This window comes from Paramisgurnus dabryanus, chromosome 6 (assembly GCF_030506205.2).
Source record: "Paramisgurnus dabryanus chromosome 6, PD_genome_1.1, whole genome shotgun sequence".
NCBI lineage: Eukaryota > Metazoa > Chordata > Actinopteri > Cypriniformes > Cobitidae > Paramisgurnus > Paramisgurnus dabryanus.
In genome coordinates this window covers 2,454,589-2,469,659 of record NC_133342.1, presented here as the reverse complement: position 1 = coordinate 2,469,659, position 15,071 = coordinate 2,454,589, and the positions used below count along the sequence as shown (strand labels likewise).

At 38.6% G+C, this 15,071-nt stretch overlaps 2 protein-coding genes across 2 annotated transcripts; both read right to left on the bottom strand.

Moving 5' to 3' along the window:
• Positions 1-1,366: 1,366 nt before the first annotated feature.
• LOC135744125 (E3 ubiquitin/ISG15 ligase TRIM25-like) lies at positions 1,367-3,695 on the bottom strand. The gene is made up of 5 exons (XM_065262096.2): positions 3,095-3,695; positions 2,807-2,902; positions 2,373-2,597; positions 2,102-2,249; positions 1,367-1,794 (listed from the first exon to the last, which is right to left on the bottom strand). Exons 1-5 carry the CDS (start codon positions 3,653-3,655, stop codon positions 1,367-1,369), a joined length of 1,458 nt encoding a protein of 485 aa, XP_065118168.2. The 5' UTR covers positions 3,656-3,695.
• Positions 3,696-11,017: 7,322 nt separating this feature from the next.
• LOC135744228 (E3 ubiquitin/ISG15 ligase TRIM25-like) lies at positions 11,018-14,647 on the bottom strand. The gene is made up of 6 exons (XM_065262224.2): positions 13,633-14,647; positions 13,343-13,438; positions 12,900-13,133; positions 12,626-12,773; positions 12,441-12,491; positions 11,018-12,317 (listed from the first exon to the last, which is right to left on the bottom strand). Exons 1-6 carry the CDS (start codon positions 14,212-14,214, stop codon positions 11,749-11,751), a joined length of 1,680 nt encoding a protein of 559 aa, XP_065118296.1. The 5' UTR covers positions 14,215-14,647; the 3' UTR covers positions 11,018-11,748.
• Between the last annotated feature and the right edge of the window lie 424 nt (positions 14,648-15,071).

The following is a 15,071-nucleotide window of genomic DNA, read 5'->3' as shown; positions in this document are numbered from 1 at the left end:
CCTCAGGGAATGTTTTCTCTTTATTGACGAGATGACGGAACAATATTTATTGACATTTATCTGGATATAGCCATCAATTGTGCAATTGTAGACAAATTCAAAATATGATTAAATGTGGTGTTTATTTTCATAAATCAGTACGCAGCAACAGAGCACAGTGATACTTATGTAATGCGGTCTGAACCGTGGGTTTAACGGGGCATTTTATCACGGCGTAGAACGCGTTTCAACCAATCAGAATGAAGAACCAGAACGGGCTATTTTATAATATATATTATAAAACGGGCAGTTCTGGTTCTTCATTCTGATTGGTTGAAACGTGTTCTAAGCCGTGATAAAATACACCGGTAACCTCACGGTTAATCAAACTGATTAATCAAAGATTTGAAAATAACAAAATCTTATGTTATTTGCTATATGTCATGTAATAAAATCTCATGTTGACAGCCCACTGTTACTGATTCATTAAAAACATTAAAACTGTTCCAGTCAGTAGCAAACCGCCAGGGCCCTGTAGGCCCTCAAAGAGAACCTGAACTTTGTTAAAAATAACATTTACAAAAATTATTATATTTAATCTGTAACAAATGTCAGCTAGTACCCCCATTACAATTGCATTGCAAACCAATCGGCGCATGACGAAGTACCACGAGAGCGATTTAAAGCATGCAGAGAAGTCTAATCTCAAATTGTTTGCATTCAGGTGCTCACTGACTGGTCTGCGCAGCTTTGTGATTTGGTTGTGCAGCTGTGAAATTACAGAAGTAAATTTCAGGAATCCAGGAAATAGTAAATTAATTGGAGATTCATTTCATGTGACAGAAAAATTTACCAATCATATTGTCCCTTTGAATGGGTGGGCTCTGTTATCATTAACTTTATAAGTTCTGTCCACTGGGGATAACCAGTCTGTGTGGTGGCAACTAGTAGGTATTTTAAGTTTCCATTTGACTCCAGAAGAAGAAGAAGACTACAGAGAAAAACCTGCTATATATATTAGCTAGCATCATCCAAAAGTACAGGAGGATGGATGGACTTTGGAATTCGATAATCAAAGGTAAGTTATTTAAAATCTAATAGGCCGCTGTGCCAAATGATTTTATTCTGTTTGCCACTGTGCACTGTTTTATATTCAAGCTTTATTTGAGAGAAGTCATTTTGCAGAATTACTGATCAATCAAATTTACCAACTCATTGATCATCATACTGCTAAATTGTTAATTTTTTAAGAGTCACGGTTCGCTACTGGTACCAGCTGTAGTCTTCATTTTACACAGTTTTACTTTTGATTGTTTCATAGTTATATACAATCTAAACCCAGGATAGAGCGGTTGAGTGAATGTGGTGTTGACTCTGTGGATGAGGGTCATTGTATCAGAGACGCTGTAGACAACAGAGATCCTGCACTGTGATCCACATACACTCCTATTCTAGAAGATCTGGACACTTCTCCAAGTTTAGTCTTAATGTTATTGTGCCAGAATGAACAACTGGAGTCAGAGCAGTACAAACTCCAGGACTGATCATTACGTCCAAACCAACAATCACCATCCTCTCCCTTCCTGCTGATGCTCTTATATGACACTGATATATTCACTTCACCACTCCACTCAACCTCCCAGTAACAGCATCCCCAAACACTCTCACTACACAACACCTGAGGATAAACATCAAATCTGTCTGGATGATCAGGATACAGCTGGACTCTGTTAGTGTAAGTAATCACTCTTTTCCCATCAGACAAACAGAGACGTTTATGTGCTGTGTTTGGATCCAGTGTGAACTGAAAAGAATCTGATAAGGAAAAAAATGAAAAGATTCTTTTAGATTTAATAATCATTATTGTTAATATTTAAGTAGGTAAAGGTTTGTCCTGATCTGAGAGTCAGACTTTAATCGTGTCTGTTTGTGTGTTTTCATTGCAACTTTCATTTAAGGATCTTCTTCCTGATTTGGAGCTCAACGATTGAAATGTGTATTTCTATAAAACATCAAAACACACATCTTCAGTTACAGTATACAAGAAAAAACAAACTGAATGAATGTTATCTATACTATATTGTTGCATTACTGAGTGTAAATGAATGATTTAGTTTTTTACCTCGATCAGATATCATTTCAATCTCTTCTCTGCAGAAATTCTCCAGTTTCTCTCTCAGACGAGACACAGATTCATCAAAACAGAGAAGAGAATTGACCGTACTTTCAGAGTTTGTAGATTCAGGAGGAATAGTAAGAGATTTGAAACTCTACACAGACACAAAGACAAACAACAGAAACATAAACTGATGACACTGAGACATTAGTACTACAATCTCTGTATGCTTTTCACTTCCTAAAATCCACTGTTGTGTTCAACAGATCTCTGTTACCTGGAGGAAATGGATGTGATCATCTGTTTGTGAAAGCTGCTCCAGCTCAGCGTCTCTCCTCCTCAGATCATCAATCTCATCAAGCTCCAGTCGCTTCAAGAGTCCTTCAGCAGTCTTTTCCTGATCTCTGATCAGCTGTGTCACCTCAGATCGTCTTTTCTCAATGGATCGGATCAGTTGAGTAAAGATCCTCTCAGTGTCGTCCACTGCTGTCTGTGCAGAGCGCTGTTAGGACACACAGAGAGAGGAGCATTAGAATCAGCAGCATTCACTCAGCTCTTACTGGTACATCACACAGTCTGTTACCCACAGTGGACTTCAGTGAAAGTCATCCAGCACTGAACTCCTCACTGACTGATTGGATGAGAGTCCTAACTGAGTCTGAAACAGATCTGAAACAGCAGACAGCAGTTGTTCTTCTGATCAAAACTCACCTTATGAGTCTCCACAGCATCTCTCAGCTCCTGAAGCTTCTTCTGACTGTCCTGGATTATCTCCTGGTATTTTCTCTGTGTCTCCTTTAGTTCTTTCTGTTGGATGTGGAAGCAGTGATAAACAGATAAACTGTATTTAAGAGTGAAGATACATTTTCTACCCAGTCTTGTTACAGAATTGATTTTCAGTTTTAGAGAATAAGATATAAACTGAATTATTGGCATAACCTTACAATTCATGTAATAGTTCAATAATGAAACAAAGCACTCAGTGCTTTCAGATCTCACCTGTTTCTCAGTCATCTCATCTTTAACTGATATAGTTATGTGATATTTATGGTTGCCCACCATACACTGTAGACATATACAATGCTGATCAGTTTTACAGTAAAACTCTAACAGCTTTTCATGTTGTGAGCAGATCATCTCCTGAAGTCGTCCAGTGGCGTCTATCAGGTTGTGCTTCTTGGCCCTGAATAAATTCTCATGTTGTTCAAGATGATTTTGACAGTAAGAGTTCAGACACACCAGACAGGACTTGACAGCTTTGTGTTTTCTCTCCACATCTCCAGGTTCAGCATAACAGTGATCAAGACGAGCAGCTTGTAGTTTAGTTTTCAGTTTCTCCACCACTTCAGCCAGCATGGTGTTTTTTCCTAAAACAGGTCTTGTAATGAAGGTCTGTCTGCACTGAGGGCAGCTGTAGTCTCTCTTCTGATCCCAGTAGTCTGTAATACAGCTCATACAGTAACTGTGTCCACAGGGAATAGCCACAGGATCTTTCAGTAGATCCAGACAGATTGAACAGATGAACTGATCATGAGTCAAAGAAACACTCGCTTCTGCCATTTCACTGAACACAAACACATACAGCAGCTCAACAACAGCTGAGGCACAAAAACAGAAAGAGAAAAGCAAAAAATAAACTGAAAATCCCACACCCAGGTACAACAGGAAGTATGGATGAGTCATAGTTTAACCAAAGGTAGGAGTGGTTAACAGGTAGAGAGATAATTGTAGAGAGAAGAGCTTGTGTGTTTGTATAAAAATAAAATCTCTCTCTTTTTGCTTTTTCACTTTTGCATTACTCTGACTTACTCATGAAACATTGCGGTATGATAAGCAGTATTATTGTTGTTTTTCTTCGAGTGAAGAGTCTGCTAAATAAAACAATATGGTTTTTCAGACGGCTTAGATTAAGCCAGGAGATTGAAGTGGCCTTAGAAAGAACAACATTACTGGTGTTCATTTTGAGACATAACAATGACAAAAATGATATATTGTAAGACCAAGTTGTTTTTAGTTAAGGCAACTCAAACAAGCATTTTAGTCTGGTAAAAAGCTTAAACCTTGTCTGTAAAACCAGGCCTATGGGTTTAATATCTGTTTGAATAAAGTCACGCCTCTCTGAAATAGAGGAATTTGCTTTGCAGAATAATTCAGAAATGTAAATTCTACGTTTTGCCACACTGCTGTCTACCAGACACTTACTTTCCAACTGATCACAAACCACCAGCATGAATACAGTTTCTATTTTCAAGCCACCAGTCTGCTTAACAGACAGAAATGAGGCACTAAAACTGCTTATGGATCTTTACACAGGTAGTGGTAAACTGGTGCAAAAAGGTATGGCATAGGCTGTTTTGACATGTGATAAAATAATGCATTGTGATTGGCCGAAGTGTTTGTAAGTGACGTATGTCATGATGATGTGTGAAAACTATTTCTGGTTGCATTTATTCAGTAATAAAGAGAACTGTACTGAAGACGTACTGCTCTCTGGCGTCTTATTTGGTCACATATAAGACCCCATTCATGCCTAAATTGAAAATGAAATATGGAATAGAAAATGGACATTACAGAAGCTCAGGTACATATGCTGCTAAAAATGTGCCCGTGTCTGAAAAGAAGCTAATAGAATTCCAGAGAGAAACAGAAAAGGATGCCACATTGATAAAGTTGTTGAAAATTGTGCAGAAAATTAAAAGAAAGTATAAGAAATTATTGTTCCTGCTTCTATGAGAGCTGATATGCTACAGCGAATACCCTGAAGTAATTTAGGCATTGAGAGTTGTAGAAGATGAGCTAGAGAGGTGCGCTTTTGGCCTGCAATTAAAATCAAAGACATGGACTGCATTTATATAGTGCTTTCACAGACCAATGGCCATCCAAAGCACTTTACATATTGCCTCACATTCACCCCTTCATACACCGACGGCAGTGTCAGCCATGCAAGTACCAGCTCGTCAGGAGCAGCTGGGGTTAGGTGTCTTGCTCAAGGACACCTCGACACTTGGTCAGGTTTGTAGACAACCTACATGAACCACTAAACCACTGTTGCCCCATTCACATGGTGATTCATTGTGAGGTATGCAGTGCACATAGAAGGTTCCAAGGTACATCCTCATATTGTGCCAGACAGGCCCTTGCAAAAGATTGGAGATTATTTATTTCCATATAATAAAAAGTATTTGATCATTGTGGAAAAAGTTCATTGAAGTTGAATTGCTTAAGAATGACACCAGAAGTTTGACTGTTATCAAGTTGTTAAAGTCACAATTTGCAAGGTATGGAATGCCTGAAGTACTGATTTCTGATAACAGACCACAAGTCCGGAAGAATTTCGCATTTTCTACAAAGAATGGGAGTTTTACCATAAGACAACAATGCTCAGTCAAATGGAATGGTTAAAAAAGCTATACAAACTGTGAAACATCTTTTGAAAAAGACTGAAGCGAATTAAAGGGATTCATAAATTTCATTGTTGAATATGAGGAATACATCTCTGGAAACCATAGAAGTCTCCCCAGCAAAATTGTTAATGGGTTAGAACAAGGTTTCCAGTATCACCTGTATTACGCAGATCCTAAGATACTGCTTCAGTGAATAGTTATTGGAAACTCATAAAAAAGGCAGAGAGAAAAATTGACTGTGGAACAAGACAGCTGCAGAAACTAACAGTGGGAGAAAATGTCATAGTGTGGGAAAATGGTGTAAGAAATCCAGCACGAGTTACTGCTCTGGCTAAGTATAAGGTATTATGTTGTAGAGACACCTGATAGACAATTGCAAAAGCAAAGACTGAGGAAGCGAATCAGAGTATAATTAAAGATTGTCACAAGCCAGTGGATGTGTTGGATGAAAAGGTGACCATAATTTTATGTACTGGTCAATTCAAAACAGAACTGTGGTAGAAGTGTTTCTACGCCACAAAAACGTATGCCCAATTCTATTTTTACTCCATATCAATATGCTTTCCCTTATCCCTAAACTTCCCCCCGGCGTGTTCATGTGAAGGGAAAGGGATGTCTCAATTCTCTTCTAGTTGGAGGGGTATGGCCAAATAGCCCTTCAATTGAAGATTTTTCAGGACCTCACTTCAAACAAAGGGGTAAGACATTTTCCAACATGGCTGCTCAGTGCAATTGTGTACCGGTTCCCCCTGACTGAACGCATCCTTGCTCCCCCGGTCTGATCGTGTCCCGGTTCCCTCGGTTTGATCACGGCACACTGGAGGCGGCACACTTGGTGAATGGCACTGGATTGTTTAAAATGTTGTGATGTCAAATATTTGATGATGTTTCATTGTTTGAGTATTGAATAATGAAATAATGATGTGGTAATTTGAACAAAAAAATTTTAATAATATGTGAGAAGTATTTCCGGTTGCATCTATCAAGTAGTAAAGAGAAGCAGGTGATTCAAAGACAAACTGCTCTCTGGCATTTGTTTTTTTTTTTTTTTTAAATATACACAGGCTAAGGCAGGCAGCAAAGGTTCACAAACAATATTACCAGTCTGACCCTTTTAAATAAGGTAATAATAGACCATTTAATTCTAAAGGCAAATCCTAGGATTGTAAGTGGACATGTAAAACAATCTCTAGATAATTTTTGCACTTAATAAAGCCACATGTAGATACCAGAGAACATTTACCATATTATTTCAATACATTATTTGGCACCTTTAAATAAAAATTAATGATTGATGAACCACGTTTGCTTTTTTATTTAGCAAATTAAGGAGTCACACGTGTTTATTTTGTGTTGTCTGTGTCTGCTTCTTTGACTTGTTTCCAATTTTACACTTTTTGATGTGTCTCACACTGTTTAATAATTGCTTAGTCATTTAAGAGGAAGACTCTGATTCAATGTTCTCTCCATAGATTTTCTAAGCAACTTGATTTTCTTTCTTTGAAACCACTTCTTGTTTCCTTGGCGTTGTGGATAATTTCTCCATTCATCCTGCCTTCAATAATATGAAGTCTACCAGTTCCCCTTTCTGAAAGGCAGCCCCAAACCATGATGCTTCCCCCAAACTTAACTATTGGTACAGTGTTCTTGGGTGGGGGGTTGCCATTTCTTCTCCAAACATGGTGTGTAGAATGACTGCCAAAAAGTTCAATTTTGCTTTCATCTGACCATACTATAGTCTCCCAATAATCCACAGGCTTCTCCAAATGCTCTTTCACAAACTTTAACCGTGAGCGTGCATGGATGCCATGGCGGTTCAGTCCATTGCTTATAGTTTTCTTTGAAACAATAGCACCTGCTGATGCAAGGTCTTCCTGAAGTTCTGCCCGAGTGATTCTTGGCTCTTGGAGAACTCTCCTGATTATTCTTTGGACTCCTCAGACAGGGATCTTACGTGGAGCACCTGATCATAGCTGGTTTATGGTGAAGTGATGCTCTTTCCATTTCTGGATAATGGCCCCCACAGTGTGAACAGGAACATTCAGCATTCTGGAAATGCAGCTGTAACCATTTCCATCAAAATGTTTTTCAACGATAAGATCTTGAGAGAGTTCTTTGTTTTTACCGATCATGAAGTCTTTCCTGTGTGCCTCCTGGGATATGAGAAGCCTTTATAGGCCATCAATTAGGACTAAAGCAGCTGATATCAATTAGAACTGATAGGGAGCAGGGTTTCTTTCTCAATGCTGACAGATTTCAGGTGATCTGGCTTTCTATGCCATTTTGCACCTTGTTCTTTTCATGTGTTCAATACTTATTCCCAGTGTCATTTTACTTTATTTTATTATGACTCAACTTGTATACTTAAATGTTCTGATTTCTTTGTATGAATTCAATATTTGTCTTGATGGCTACATCTTGTAGAAATTTTGTCTCAATAGCTCACTAGGGATGGGTACCGAAACCCGGTATTAAACTGGCCCCGGGGCTAAATTATGAAAGACCGTAGTATCAGTAAGATCTGACGCTATCGGTTCTGCTTTCGGTCCTGGAGAAAAAATAAAAATAAATGTACTATGTATTCTTGCTTAATAATGTTTTCGTGCACATTTTATCTCACCAAACATTTCTAATTTGCGATAATATTATTATGTTTGTTTGTGAGATCTGCGAGATCTCTCATGCACGCCGCGGAGGCTGTCTGTCACACGCATGCACACAACAACAACGAGCGCTGCGCACGCATAACAGCATGAAACTCCCGCGTAATACAAACAGTGACGATGGCGGATAGAGCAAAACGTTCAAAAGTGCGGTTATACTGTACTAGAGTTGATGCAGACAACGCTCGTCATATAGGTAAGTGCAACAAGATGTTTGCATGTAAGGGCGGAAGCACAAGCAATCTGATAAAGCATCTTTCAAAAGTGCATTACGTGCAGACAGAAACTGTGTCCCAATTCAAGGGCTGTGACTTTCTAAGCATGCAACCTTACAAGGCGAGCACTCGGTCTTTCAAGGTGGCAGCCTCAGAAGTCCGCGAAGAGAACTGAAATGAGACGGTCTCGGAGGACCCATAATTTGCTTCACCTGCTGCACGCTCCCACTGTGCCTGTCAGGCATGTACTGTATGCTAAAATCGTGTTGAATCAACGTTGATAAAATAAAATAAATGTACAATCTCCCTAATTGGTTTGCTTACCTTAGGTTGAAATTATGTTGATTTATTTTGGGAGAAATGACTTTATGCATTCAACATATTTTCTACTTGTTTTTAAAATCCCAAATAAAGAAAAATCAGTATGTAAACATTTATTTGGCTAAATGCACAGCACTTCAAGTTAGTTTACAAAATAGCCTACATATAAATATCCTATTTAGAGTATTTTTTCTGCAGCTTTCACACTGGTGCCTTAACAAATATATGTATATTATTTAGAAATGATATACAGAAATTAATTTGTAATAATGGAATGCAGACACATAATTAACTTTATTATGTGAACACAGGTTCATGATCAAATGTTAACATTGGCCAAAGTACCGACAAGAATACCTTTAAAGTACCGGACCGTTAAGTAGTATCGGTAAGAGTAGTAATACCGTTAAAACCTTAACGATACCCATCCCTATAGCCCACTTGGAAATCCCTGTACTGAAAAAAAAAATTCTTTTCTTCCCTGTACATAAATTAGGGCTGTCAAAAGTTTAAATGTATTAAAAAGGTTGTTTTTTGCAGTATGTGTGTGCACTGTGTCTTCTTATTGGTAAATCTTTACTTGAAGGGGAGTTCATATGACTGACATGACACCTTAATAATCATGACATGACACGTATCATGAACATGAAGGAGTATATTCCAACTGTCATTAAGTGTCATTTGTTCAATTATGTCATTTTTAATTCAAAGATGACATTGTTTGAAATGTCTTTGTTATGACAACTTGACATACACCAATACATCATCAACTTGTAATAAATCTGTCATAAACATGACATAGCAGAATAAGGGGTTGTGTACACCAAAACTTTTACGCCCGCGGCCGGCGCATGTTTTCAATTGTTTCCAAGGGAAGCTCGGCGTTTTTCAAATAAGCCAGCAGCTAGCGGGTTTTTTTCCGTGCTGAAAACCGGCACTCAGTGGTTTTTCCGCGCTCGGCGCGGAGCGTCGAGAGTTGAAAGAGATTCAACTTTGGGAGAAAAGCTCCGCTCGTCAATGTTAGTTATCACACGGCCGCCCAATCACAGTGGAGGAGGGGCGGGACATTACCACAGCAACCAACTGGCTCGCAGCTGAAGTATCACAGCTACCAAAGCGCTCAGCTGAAGAAAGCTGGCACTCATCTGAAAAACAGCTGGCATTCGGCAACCTCAAGGCGTTTTCAGCCGCGTTTAAAAGTTTTGGTGTGTCCAGCCCCTAAGGGGTTGTGTACACCAAAACTTTTACGCCCGCGGCCGGCGCATGTTTTCAATTGTTTCCAATGGAAGCTCGGCGTTTTTCAAATAAGCCAGCAGCTAGCGGGTTTTTTCCGCGCTGAAAACCGGCGCTCGGCGTTTTTTCCGCGCTCGGCGCTGAGCGTCGAGAGTTGAAAGAGATTCTACTTTGGGAGAAAAGCTCCGCTCGTCAATGTCAGTTCTCACACGGCCGCCCAATCACAGTGGAGCAGGGGCGGGACATTACCACAGCAACCAACCGGCTCGCAGCTGAAGTATCACAGCTACCAAAGTGCTCAGCTGAAGAAAGCTGGCACTCAGCTGAAAAACAGCTGGCATTCGGCGTCCTCAAGGCGTTTTCAGCCGCGTTTAAAAGTTTTGGTGTACACAACCCCTAATTATCAAACTTAAGAAACTACCTGGCTTAATGGGTTAACACTGCATTAAACTGTCATTTAAATGTCATGTAAAAGTGTTAATACAATGTCAAATAATTTTAAATACCTTAACAAAATTCAAAAGACACATCAAAAGATTATACTTAATTTTATGTATGTGCACAATACATAAAAAGCTGTCAACTAAACAAACTTATTCTTCCTCACACGGAGGGTTCTGAATTTTTCTGACATAGTAGAAAAAAATAACAAAACATTTAATCAATTTAATGTAATTAACTGTTTTGCAGCGATATGGACCCAACGCTGCATTGCTTAACCCATTATTGTACTGTTTTCATTTAATTTAAAGGGATAGCTCTCCCAAAAATAAAAATTCTGTCATCATTTACTCATCCTCATGTTGTTTTAAAACTGTATGAATTTCTTTTTTCGAATGAACACAAAAGAAGATATTTTGAGATATGATGGTAAACACACAGCATACAGTGTCCATTGACTTCCATAGTAGGAATAAAAAAATATGATGGAATTTAATGGATTCTGTCAACTGTGTGCTTTCCATCATTTATCAAAATATTTTCTTCATCATTTATCACAATACATTTATCACAATAAAATTTCAGCTTAATGAAACTAAAGTAAGAATATTATTGTTTTAAATAAAACAACACAACAGGCCTAGCTGTCTTGATCCCAAATGCTTTATTTACATTAAGCAAAGAAATAACTTTCACATTATGAATAATTTTGTGCTGTTTTGTGCTGAACATACTGAATTTGTTACAAATAACATTTAACATAAAAGGCATTTTATTCATAATAAATGTTGACCAGTTCCCTCCATTACAACTGCATTGCAGACCAATCGGCAACAAGATAACAACAATAGCGATTTGAAAGCATGCAGAGAAGTCTAATCTTTAAAAGTTATTTGTATTAAGATGCAACTAAATGTGATTGTTGGTGCAGCTGTGAAATTACAGAGGACAAGGCAATAGTACATTAATCAAAGACTCATTTAAAGTGAGAAAAAATCAGACTTATCATATTGTCGCTCTGATTGGGTGGGCTCTGTTATCACTAACTTTATGATAAGTTTTGCCCACTGTTGGGATCATCAGTCTGTGTGGCGGCAGCTAGTAGGTGTGAGAATGCACCTTAGTTTGGTCTGCCAACTGCCATTAAACTCCAGAAGACAACAGAGAAAAACCTGCTTATATATTACAGTAGCTAGGCATCATCCAAAATTACAGAAGAATGGAGAAGCTTTGTTTTTAAATAATTTGATAATCAAGGTAAGTTATTTGTTTGCCGCTGTTTGCCACTGTTTTCTATTTAATTAAATTTACAAACTCAGCGATCATCATACATATACTGTAATTGTTAGAGGCCTAGGTTCAAGAGTCACGATTCCCTACTGGCACAAGCTAGTGTCACACAGTTTTACTTTTGATTGTCTTTTGATTATCTTAAAAAGAGCTGATTGCTGCACATTAACCACTCCAAAACCAGGATAGAGAGGTTTAGTGAATGTGGTCTGGACTTTGTGGATGAGAGTCATTGTGTCAGAGACGCTGTAGAAGGACAGAGATCCTGAACTGTGATCCAGATAAACTCCTATTCTAGAAAATCTGGACACTACTGGGAGTTTAGTCTCAATGTTATTGTGAAAGAATGAACAACTGGAGTCAGAGCAGCACAAACTCCAGGACTGATCATTACATCCAAATCTACAATCACTGTCTCCCTTCCTGCTGATGCTCTTATATGACACTGATATATACACCGCACCACTCCACTCAACCTCCCAGTAACAGCGTCCACTCACACTCTCACTACACAACACCTGAAGATAAAAATCAAATCTGTCTAGATGATCAGGATACGACTGGAGTATGTTAGTGTAAGTAATCACTCTGTTCCCCTCAGACAGACAGAGACGTTTATTTGCTGTGTTTGGATCCAGTTTGAACTGACGAAAATCTGAAGAAGAAAAACATGTATACGAAAAGAAAATTAAACAAAAGAAAAGAAAAGGAAAGGTTTTTCCTCATTTGAGAGTCGGACTTTAATTGTGTCTGTTTGCGTGTTTATATTGCAACTTACATTTTAGGATCTCCTGCCTGATTTGGAGCTCCATTATAGTTATATTATTTACTATGAAACATCAAAACAATAAACATCTTTAGTTGGAGTATACAAGACAAAACAACCTTAATTTGAATTCACGAATTTTATGTATTTATAGCTTGTTGGATTACTGAGTGTATATTAATGATTTTGTGTTTTACCTCGACCAGATATTGTTTCAATCTCTTCTCTGCAGAAATTTTCCAGTTTCTTTCTCAGATGAGACACAGATTCATTAAAACCGAGAAGAGAATTGACCGTCCTCTCAGAGTTTGTAGATCCAAGAGGGACCGATAGAGATTTGAAACTCTACACAGACATAAAATCAGAAACATAAAATGAAATCTATAAGAACCAATAAATTCAATACAATCTCTGTAAAACATGCTCTTCACTTTCTAAAAATCACTGTTGTGTTTATCAGATCTCTGTTACCTGGAGGAAATGGATGTGATCATCTGTGTGTGAAAGCTGCTCCAGCTCAGCGTCTCTCCTCCTCAGATCATCAATCTCCTGCTCCAGTCGCTTCAAAAGTCCTTCAGCTTCACTCACTGCAGCCTTTTCCTGATCTCTGATCAGCTGTGTCACCTCAGATCGTTTTCTCTCAATGGATCGGATCAGTTGAGTAAAGATCCTCTCAGTGTCGTCCACTGCTGTCTGCGCAGAGCGCTGTTAGGACACACAGAGAGAGGAGCATTAGAATCAGCAGCATTCACTCAGCTCTTACTGGTACATCACACAGTCTGTTACCCACAGTGAACTTCAGTGAAAGTCATCCAGCACTGAACTCCTCACTGACTGATTGGATGAGAGTCCTAACTGAGTCTGAAACAGATCTGAAACAGCAGACAGCAGTTGTTCTTCTGATCAAAACTCACCTTATGAGTCTCCACAGCATCTCTCAGCTCCTGAAGCTTCTTCTGACTCTTCTGGATTCTCTGCTGGTATTTTCTCTGTGTCTCCTTCAGTTGTTTCTATTGGATGTGGAAGCAGTGATAAGCAAGATAAACTGTACAGAAGAGTACATTTTTAAAATGAGATAATTAATATATGTCATGTTACAAAATTGATTTTCAGTTTTCAGAGAATAACATATAAACTGGATGAACTGTTTCAACTTACAATTCATGTAATACTTGAAATGGGACTCAGTGTTTTCAGCTCTCACCTGTTTCTCAGTCCTCTCTGCTGCAGCTGATACAGTCTTATGTTCATTGTGTTCATCCACCATACACAGATAACATATACAGAGCTGATCAGTTTTACAGTAAATCTCTAATAGTTTCTCATGTTGTGAGCAGATCATCTGCTGAAGTCGTCCAGTGGCGTCTATCAGGTTGTGCTTCTTGCCTTTGAAGAATTTCTCATGTTGTTCAAGATGATTTTGACAGTAAGAGTTCAGACACACCAGACAGGACTTGACAGCTTTGTGTTTTCTCTCAGTACAGACGTCACACTCCACATCTCCAGGTTCAGCATAGCAGTGATCAGGACGAGCAGCTTGTAGTTTTGTCTTCTTCAAAATCTCCACCACTTCCACCAGCATGGTGTTTTTACCTAAAACAGGTCTTGTAGTGAATGTCTGTCTGCATTGAGGGCAGCTGTAGTCTCTCTTCTGATCCCAGTAGTCTGTAATACAGCTCATACAGTAACTGTGTCCACAGGGAATGGTCACTGGATCCTTCAGTAGATCCAGACAGATTGAACAGATGAACTGATCCTGAGTCAAAGAGACACTCGCTTCTGCCATTTCACTTCACACACAAAGCAGCTCAATAAGAGTAGAGCACAAAGAAAAAAATACTTTATCCGGACTGAACAGGAAGTATAAATGAGTTTCCTTTTGCTGAAAGTAGGAGTGGTTTACGGGTAGAAAGAGAAAGAACTGTTTGTATTTAGGCATTCTTCTCAAAATGTGCCTGTGTGAAAAAAAAAACGGTTTGTTTTTTACGTCTGTATTACTCTAGATTACTTGTAAGACTTGGCATTGTGGGTATGAGTGTTGTTGCTAGTGTTTTTCATTGTCTAAAGTGTCTGCTAAATGAAACATTAAGGGTTTGAACTGTGCACAAACTTTCACTCCTCTATGAAATGAAAGCATTTGCACTACAGAAGTGGGTCCATGAATCATCACCTTGACACATAAAGAAACTTGAGGAGGTGACACAAAATACAAGTTCAGTTGGCAAAAATAAAACACACTGAACACTTAATGTATTTAACCAATCCAAAACATAAAACTAATTTTAATGGATCTATGAGAGACGAGAACTAGAGGTCTTCACGGGTCCACTTAGATCGGAAAACCCAGTCCAACACGAGACCCGATCGGGTTCGGATCTAAAAGTTTCACTTGTGCCTCGGACACAGGTCCGTTGTATTATAATATTAGCTGCATCGGGTCTCTGGTAATTTAAAAAATGTGTTGGTAACACTTTATTTTACGACCCACAAAGTACCGCGTAATTAAACTGAATTTACAGCGTACCCATTTGTAAAAACAGGGTACCTCTACAGTACGTACTTGTAGGTATAAGGGAACAATATTTTAAGTTTGGGGTAATAAGGGGGTAAGAATATGAAGAATTATAAATTATTTATACTCTA